Here is an 8,939-nt window from a genome sequence, read left to right as displayed (position 1 = left end):
TGTCTTTTTTCCATTCAACATTCTTTCCTGCTTTGTCAAAGATTAGTTGACCATAGAGTTGAGGGTCTATTTATGGGCTCTCCATTCTGTTCCATCGATCTGTCCAGAAATCCCGCCACGGGACTTGCCGCCTGCGCCACCGCTGTGGTTCCTGTGTGCACACCGTGGCCAGTGCCCCCACCCGCCCTCATCTGTGCCCCATGTCCATCCTCACTGGAATTGGGCGGATCTCCCACTGGCCCTCCCAGCTCGGTGATCCCGATGGCACCGGAAGACACTCCTGCTACCACGAGCCCGAGGCCCAGAGCCCATCTCCTCAGGCCCCGCACAGGGAGCCCTGCAGGAGGTGAGCACCCCCCGCCCAGTCGGACCCGTGGCAGAAGCTTCCGGGAGGCAGAGGGAGCTCCGGAAGATGGGGCTGTCTGCGGACTTCATTCTCAAAAACGGTCGTGGTGCAGAGGGCTCCCCATCCCTGGACGTTCAGGGATCCGGATGGTGACGGGAGCCCCCGGAAGCCCCTCAGGCTCTTCCATCCCGTGGGATGGGGAGCCCACACGCCGGTGGCAGCCGACACGCCAGTAGGAAGAAGTGGCCCAGAGCGTTAACGGAAAACTTAACTTTATTCCCCATTTACACACGGTGCCTCAATGGGCTACAGCCACCCCACCCCCACAGTCATGGCCTCCCTCCCTCCCTCCCTCCCTCCCTCCCTCCCTCCCTCCTTCTCCCCCTCCCTCCCCCCCCCTCCCACAGCCAGGATCAGCACCAGGATGAGAAGGACCCCCTAGGCTCCTTGGGGGGCCCCGGGGTGTGCCGGCCCTGGAGAGCAGGCCCACTTCTCCCTACTGGCTGCAGTGACGCTTCCTTCTCCTCCCTGTGACCAAGGAGTCACGCCTTCTCTTTGCAGGCTGTGAGGGGTGAACCAGCCCCACAGCCAAGGCCGGCCTCCCAGACACCCTGAGGTTGGCCCCAGGCAGGGGCATCTTTGCCACAGAGGCAGGACCCTCACACAGAGCTCGCTTCCTGGACTTTGTAGCTGGGGCGGTGGCCGGACCGAGGCCTATTCTCTGAGGAGAGGGGGCCCGTGGAGCCCCCTGCGGCCCCCAACCGCCAGGGCTGGGGATGACTGAGGCAGGAGCGGGGCTCTGGGAGAGCCTCCAGGGCAGCAGCCTGTGCTGAGAGGCCAGGAGGAAGGCCAGGCTGGGGAGCTCCTCCTCGTCCTCACTGGACCCATCCACCAGCCCTCGAGTGTCCCTAGCAGGAGGGGCCTCTCTGAGAAGCGGGGCATCTCTGGGGCCCGGTCCAGGGGCGGCGCACCTTTGCCCCTCCGGAGGGGCGGGGACCCGTCGGGCCCTGGGTGCAGGGGCCTCCTGTCGTCCGGGACAGAGAGCAAAGGCTCCGGGCCCCGACAATTGTTTCTGTGCTCGGCCATGCCTCTGAAGGTCTTGGCCGTCGGTGTCTGCTGGGCAGGCTTTGTCGCTGACCCCCAGCCCCATCCCGGGACCGGTCTCGTGCTCAGCACTGGGGCCCGACCGGGCCGTGCAGAGACGTGGCGGTGCCTGCACACCCTCCTCCGTATTCAAGGCCGCCAGTCTTTTCTCCACCAGCTGAGGAAAGAGGGGACAGTGACTGGCCAGCATAGGCCAGTGAGACGGGGGCATGGGACGGTGGCACCGGGGGAGGCAGGGAGGGTGAGCCACGAGGCTGTGGCTCTGCTGACATCCCCCTAGTCCCTCCCTCCCTCCCGTCCCAGGCTGCCCATCTTCCATTCCCATTCTCTGCTCTGTGCCTCCCCGACGCTGGCCTCCCCAGTGCTGTGATTCACAAGAAGCAAAGGGGGACAGAGTCATGTGGGTCTCTGTTTTGGGTCCCCTCCTCGGGCTCACCTGGGACCCCACTCCCTCTCCCTGCATCGCCTGGGTCCCCTGCATCCCGCAGCTTGCCTGGAGCCCGTCCTTCCCCGGGCTCACCTCTGCGGGGCTGAGCCCTTCCTCCTGCTCCAGTTTCTCAGCCAGGGCCAGGAGGTCCAGCTGTGGTTCCGAGGACAGCAATTCCGCCAGGAAGCTGGGGTGGATGACTGCCTCCACCTGGGACAGAGGAAAGAGGCTGGGGCCAGACTTGGCAGGGAGCCCCCTGTGAGCCAGGAGGGTCGGCAGGAAATGCGGAAAAGTGAAGACACACCCATCCTTCTCCAGACGGTGGGAGAAGTTTTCACGTTACAGTCACTGGCCTCTCTCTCTCTCTCTCTCTCTCACACACACACACACAGACATGCATGTGTGCAGACACACACACATTCACACCTATGTGTACACAGAGAGACAAAACCTGGACATGCACACAGACACACCCCCCCCCAAAACATACGTGCACTCTCAGACACCAAAGGACATACCCCTAGGCCGACACACACGTGAGCGGACACACAGGACCACATGCAGACATACACAAAGACATCCACACAAGGCACAAATCCACACGCACAGGCCTCTATGCGCACACGCATGGGTATGCACATGCACAAACACACAGGAACACACAAACACGATGCTTGGGCATGTGTGCACACACGTCCACGTGTGTAGCACGTCTGCGCGCACAGCAGTATACACACATGCCTGCACGCACGTGGGCAGGTACACAAGGATGCACGCACACATGCGCACACAGCCCAGGAACAAGGAAAGCGCTTAATGCCAAAGGCCTGGGCTCAGCCCCGAACTGGGCGTTGGAGTGCCAGTCCCTGGAATCTTCCAGACACCAGGCTGCGGGCCAGCGCACCTTGGTGATGAAGTCTTCCTGGGAACACAGCTCGTCAATGTAGCTCAGGAGACCCGGGTCCGGGGAGGTCGCGGCCTCGTCCTGCTGTGGCTCCTTTCCGTCCTCTCCCCATTCACCTGCCGGGCCCCCCGGGGCTGAGCGGCCAGGCCCCAGCAGCCCCTCCATGATGTCCACGTACTCTCTCACAGCCTCTGCAGGGATCTCCTTGGGCGCCTTGGTCTGCCGGCGCCGCGGGGGTCGGTGTGGCTGCAGGCGGGAGGGCTGGGCCCTGGAACCCGCCTTCCTGGGCACGCACGCTGAGGCAGAGCGAGAAGGAGGGAGGAGGCGTGAGCGGCTCGGGCAGAGCATCGGGAGGGCAGTGTTAGGGGCACACTGATGTCCCTGGGGTCTGGGTCAGGGCCACCGGAAGCTATGGGCACCGTGGGACTGGCAGAGCGGGGAGGAGGAGTGTCTCACAGCCAGCCACGTGAGCAAGGGCGGACCCCCTGATCCTCCAGGGGTCTCCCCACAGCCCACTCCCCACAGCCCACTTCCCACTTGGTGCCAGGTCCTCTGACAGGCGTGGGGCGAGGAGTCAAGAAATTCACCAGGTCAATACCCGTCCTGACAAAGGGCAGCTGAGACCCCCGGCTGATCTGGTCAAACGACCAATGTCCCCTTGTGGGAGCAGACACGACCCAGGGACAGAGGCCTTCCCCTGGCCCCCACAGCCATTGGCCACCCGCGGTCATGGGGATGTGGGGGCCTTACCTGGCTGCGGGCCCGCTTCCGCGGCTGGGGGCCCCCGCCGTTCAGGCTTCGGGGGCGCTGGGGGAGGCAGGCCCTGGGCCACCTTCACCCACTGTAACTTCCGCATCTGCATCTCCTCCTCCATCTCGAATTCCATGAACCTGGGGGTGAGGAGGCCCAGGCCGCACTGAGGAGGGGGCCCAGCCCTGGAGCCAGCAGGGCCAGCAGCAGGTTGAGGGACCGGGAGAGGCGGGGCCTTGGAGGGACGGCCGTGGCCCCGGCCACCAAGGAGGAGGCAGGCGGGCTGTCCGGCGCATCGCCTCCACCACCCCCTCAGGGAGTTGAGTCGGAGGGAGTCCGACCCCAGGCGAGGAGGCCTCAGGATCCCCAACCCCGTCCTGAGACCTTCTGGCGGAGCTAGGGGTGGGTCCAGAGCAAGGGAAGCTGGAACCGCCAGGGAGGTGGGGAGGGTGGCCCTCTGGGACAAGCGAGCATCAGCATAGCCAGAACCGGCCCCCGGCCCACTCGCCCAAGAGCCCCGGGCCAGAGAACCTGACTTACTTTCCCGCCATCTCGTAGTAGATGAAGCGGTCAAAGTTGCTTTTGCTCTGCCACTCCTGCACGGCCCGCCGCACTCCCTCTTCCAGCGTCATCTTGGGCTTCAGGCGCGCCAGGGTCCGTAGCACCGGGCTGTAAGGCGTCGGGGTCAGGGGCCGGCTGCAGTCCGGTCACCCCCAGCCTTCCCCGGATCCTCTGGAGCCCGTGTCCCCCACCCAGCATGAACGAGGGCTGACAGGTGACAGGGGGTGTCGGGGTGTGCAAGTCAACCTTCACCACCACCACGGTCACCGCCTCCCACCACACCAGCCCTGGGCTCCGGGCACCAGGCTGACTGTCCACTGACAGGAGCAGGGACGGGGTGGCCTGGGAAGTCAGTCCTTCTGGACTCTGCCTCTTGTAATAATATTCGCGGACATCAAGGTGCCCAGCAATGAGTCCAGCCTCTGCAGGAAATGCCATCACCCCGTGTTCAGGAGGGACCCCAGATGCCAAGGCCAGGCCTGCCCGGTCAGAGCTCCGCAGGAAGGATCCCCCACCCTCACCCCTACACCACCTCTGCTCCCTCCCCTCCAGTTCTGAGGGATCCTCTGGGACAGCGAGGGTGGGGCCCGCACAGGACCTCTGCTGGCCCTGCAAGTCCCAAGTCTCCTCTGCTGGGCTGGTCCCCTGGCCGTGAGATGCCCCAGGCCCGGGTTGCATGGAGACAGGATGACCAAGAGTGCGGCACCCAAACCACAGCCGCTCCTCTGACACCCGGACCCTATCTGCCTGTGAGTCCCCAGCGACTGTCACCGTGATGTCTCTGCAAGGTACAGGTTGGCTGGACAACCCCCCCCCCACACACACACACACACCGCCCCAGTGTTAGTTGAGATGCGTGACTGAAAGGTGTCCTGGACCGGAAAGTGCCTTCCTAGAGCAGGGTCCCGGCCCCGACCTTCCTCCCAGCGGCCCTAGATCACCGCCCTGTGTGCGCGCCCCAAGGTGGGCCTGCGTGAGGGCTGAGGGAGAGCCGAGGCCACTCACATGAGAAAGCAGGAGAGAGCTTCTGCGTCGGGGCTGTGCGGGAGGTGCCTCCGGGCCAGCGACTTGAAGCGCTGCCAGCGCCTGAAGTTCTCATAAACACTCTTGGGGTTACAGGAGTCCTGGGGCGAGGCCGTGGTCCGGCTCCTGGAAGCTCCGTGAGGCTGTGGCCTGGCGTTGACTGGGGGCACGACGGTGGTCAGCTGCGCGACTGGGGGCTGAGCCGGAGGTGGAAGGCTTGGGGCCAAGCCTCCCTTGCCGGCCTGGGAGCCCCCACGGGCCGAGGCCGGCATGCTGGTCTCCACCGCAGAGGCTGTCACGAAGATGGGTGCGGGACACGCAGCACCCCCACCGAGGGCCCCTGGAGCACTCCAGCTCAGGGGGGCCGGAGTGAGGACGATGGTCTGAGTCTGGGGGGTCACGGAGCACCCCTGTTCTGACCTGACCTGCACAGTGACATTGCAGGTCCCAGTCCCACTGGGGCCAAGGCCAGCCTCTCCTGCCACCAGCGGAGTCCTGGAGAAAGCTGGCAGCACCAGGGGGCCACCAGGAGGGAATGGCGGGGTCAGGAGGGGCGGCGGGTGCTGGCCCCAGAGTGGCCGGTGGGGGGCGCCGGCAGTGGGTGGGGGGAAGGGCCGTGCCATGAAAGCAGACAGGGAGGCTCCCGGGTCCGTGGCCACATGGGGTCCCGGCACTGCAGATGCTGTGGACAGAAGGAAAGGGCCGGATGGGGTCAGAGAATCCGCAGCCGGGAGGGAGGACCCGGGATCCCTTAGTCCCCGGGAGCAGAGCAGTGAATCCCGTGGCTTCGCGTGAGGGGCATCACAGCCAAAGGTGCAGTTTGCCAGTGTCCCAGAGTCATTTCCATGCTCTGGCCTCCCGCAGGGAACTCCCGCCCCCGCCCCTCCCAGCACGTCATCCTGTCAGCCCAGCAGAGGCCGTTGGGCCAGCACTGCCTCTGAGAACCAGCCACGGACCCCCCCACACGACTCTCCAGCCTCACGGGCGGCCTCCCAAGACTCGGGTCTGGGTGGAACCCTGACCTGTGGGAAATGGCCTCAGCAGCCTCCCTGGCCGCTGGAGACCTTCTGCAAGGTCCATCCTAGGCACCTGTAGGGGCCCTGTGAACAGACAGCGTCTGAACCGTTCGGGCCCCTCTCCCGCCAGCCTTCCGGTCCTCGAGGCTCCCGGCGAATCCCACCCTCTACTCCCCCGCCCGGCACAACCGAACAAGAACACTTGACCTGGATCTCTGCCAGGAAAGCTCCCCCCAAACCCTGCGGTAAGCCCGTCTCAGAACCATCCACACACCCTGGACACAGGGCCAGCCTGGGTCAGCAGCCCAGAACACAGGACAAGAGGAAGCAGGTGGGAACTGCGATTCCTCAAGAGGGGAGCGACCCAGAGCAGCTGAAGAGCCCGAACCCTACCTTGAGGCCACCTGGTGCCACGACCCTGCCGAATCCAAGACAAGGCCTATGAGGCCTGGGGGCACGTGGGCTCAGAGTGACCACCGGCCCAGGTCTCGGGCAGGACACGCCATTGCACACTGGGCCGCACACAGTCCCATGGAACGACGTTCTGGCTAAGACCGGCCTGTGCCGCCCTCATGACACACTCCCACCTCTCCCTGCCCCGTGCCCAAGGAGGCGTGTGTCCCCGGAGAGAATCGGCGAGACTGCCGCCATCCTTTCTCCCCACACACAGGGCGTTTTCCCCGACAGGGCCCGACCCACCTCCAAGGAGCCCCTGCCCAACGTCCTAGCAGGTTTCTGCAGACTCCCAGCCTCTCAGCCCCCAGGCCGCTGTCCCTGGGGGTCCAGTGCGCTCCCTTCCTCTACCTAACGCCACCCAAGTGCCCCTGGCCGGTGTCACATTTGAATCCCAAGGGCTTCAGGGGTGGCCTGGCCCCTGACACGTCCAACCCAAGCCCAAGACTCACCTCCTTGGAAAGCCATCCGCACAGGCAGAGGACGCTGCCGCCTGGCAGCCTCCACAGTGACAAAAGTCAGGTCCGGGCCCCACACGGTGAGCTGCTGCAGGAGAGACGCTCAAGACCCAAGCCAAGGCCAGGAAAGTTTGAATCTAAACAGGGTGAGAATGCATGACCTCATGACATTCTGTGGCGGGGGAGGGGCGGAGGGCCCCTGCCCTGGCTGGCGGTGGGGAGACATTCCAAGAGTCAGGCTCTGGTAGGTGGGCCAGAACCCCAAGTTCCTTTCGAAGGATAAAGGGACGGCACAATCAGGGAGCGCCTTTCCAGGCAGTTCAGACACTGTTTTCCAGATTCACCGCACCGCGGTGTGACCCAGTGCTCCTCTGGTTCGATGTTGTATCCAGCAACCTCGCTTTGTGTCCCTCCACCCGCTCTGCTTCCTACTGGCTCTTGACTCATGCAACAGGGGCTGGACTTCCTGTACAAAACCCAGAACAGATATGCTGATGAGCACATGGGTCCTTAAGGCCACGTGGAAATGAGGGTTTCGAACCAGCTCGGTGTCAGCAGATCCCGTGGGTTTGCTCGCTCCTCGTCCTCCAGCCTCGGGTGCTCCTGTGCCCAGTGCCCTGCGGAGCTCGGAGCCGAGCAGATCCCGCAGCACCGGCCTTACTAGGGTCCCCTTCTCTGGAAAGCCCCGGTGCCTCACAGAGAGAGTTCGTGCACCCTACCATGCGCGACCAGAAATCACGATGTCCTGTTCCTCGGCGTATTGTGTTGCTGTTTGATATGGATTTCTAACCCCTTTCACTACCTTAGTGGAAACTTTCTAACGAGCAATACCTTTGGTTCAAAGTCACACTGTGCATAGTAGACTGCGCAGGGACGCCTTTTCCTCCCACCTCTTCCTCCTGGCAACCCGGCCCCCTTTCTCCCAGGAACCCAGTGTTACCTTTGTCTTTTAGATCTTTGGAGAGATGGCATTGTGCCTCAAAAAGTAAATGTACGCTCTTCGTTTCTCTGGTTGAACGTTGATACAGGTCCCCAAATGTGTGTGGATATGCACAGTGATTGTTCTTGTCCTGGTAATGCGGCTCCTCTCCTCCTTTCTGGAGGGTAGATGCCCAGAAGAAGTGATACAGTCCTCCTAAATTCGAAGGGCCCCATCCAATAAGGCTGGCCAATTTTAGCAAATAACAATAATAAACACTCAGTTAAATTAGAATCGGCGTTTCCAAGAATTGTGTTCCATAAAATATTTGAGATATACTTTTCTTATATAAAAAAAAAAAAAGATTTAGGGCGCCTGGGTGGCTCAGTGGGTTAAGCCGCTGCCTTCGGCTCAGGTCATGATCTCAGGGTCCTGAGATCGAGTCCCACATCGGGCTCTCTGCTCAGCGGGGAGCCTGCTTCCTCCTCTCTCTCTGCCTGCCTCTCTGTCTACTTGTGATCTCTCTCTCTGTCAAATAAATAAATAAAATATTTAAAAAAAAAGATTTATTTATTGGGATGCCTGGGTGACTCAGTTGGTTAGGCGGCTTGCTTTCGGCTCAGGTCATGATCCCCGCATCCTGGGATCAAGTCCCGCACCGGGCTCCTTGCTCAGCAGGAAGCCTGCTTCTCTTTCTGCCTCTGTTTGCCACTCTCTGCCTGTGCTCACTCCGACAAAAAAAAAAAAAAAAAAAAAAAGTTTTATTTATTTATTTGACAGATCACAAGTAGGCAGAGAGGTAGAGAATGAAGAGAGGGGGAAGCAGGCTCCCTACTGAGCAGAGAGCCCGATGCGGGGCTCAATCCCAGGACCCTGGGATCATGACCTGAGCCAAAGGCAGATGCTTGAACCCACTGAGCCATCCAGGCACCCCTTGATATATACCTTTAATGCAGATTTTTCCCCCTTTACCTAATT

The 8,939-nt window shown here is 62.2% G+C and overlaps 1 protein-coding gene across 1 annotated transcript; it reads right to left on the bottom strand.

Moving 5' to 3' along the window:
- Positions 1–201: 201 nt before the first annotated feature.
- On the bottom strand, positions 202–8,251 carry LOC309845843 (NUT family member 2G-like). Its single transcript, XM_082694196.1, has 7 exons — positions 7,983–8,251; positions 5,098–7,179; positions 4,072–4,200; positions 3,532–3,671; positions 2,782–3,077; positions 1,971–2,087; positions 202–1,607 (listed from the first exon to the last, which is right to left on the bottom strand). The coding sequence occupies exons 2-7, from the start codon at positions 5,736–5,738 to the stop codon at positions 843–845; spliced, it is 2,088 nt and encodes a 695-aa protein (XP_082550322.1). The 5' UTR covers positions 5,739–7,179; positions 7,983–8,251; the 3' UTR covers positions 202–842.
- Positions 8,252–8,939: the final 688 nt, after the last annotated feature.

This window comes from Mustela nivalis (genome assembly GCF_964662115.1).
Source record: "Mustela nivalis genome assembly, chromosome: 13".
Lineage (NCBI taxonomy): Eukaryota > Metazoa > Chordata > Mammalia > Carnivora > Mustelidae > Mustela > Mustela nivalis.
The sequence above is the reverse complement of the archived record's forward strand: the minus strand, read 5'-3'. Positions and strand labels throughout refer to the sequence as shown.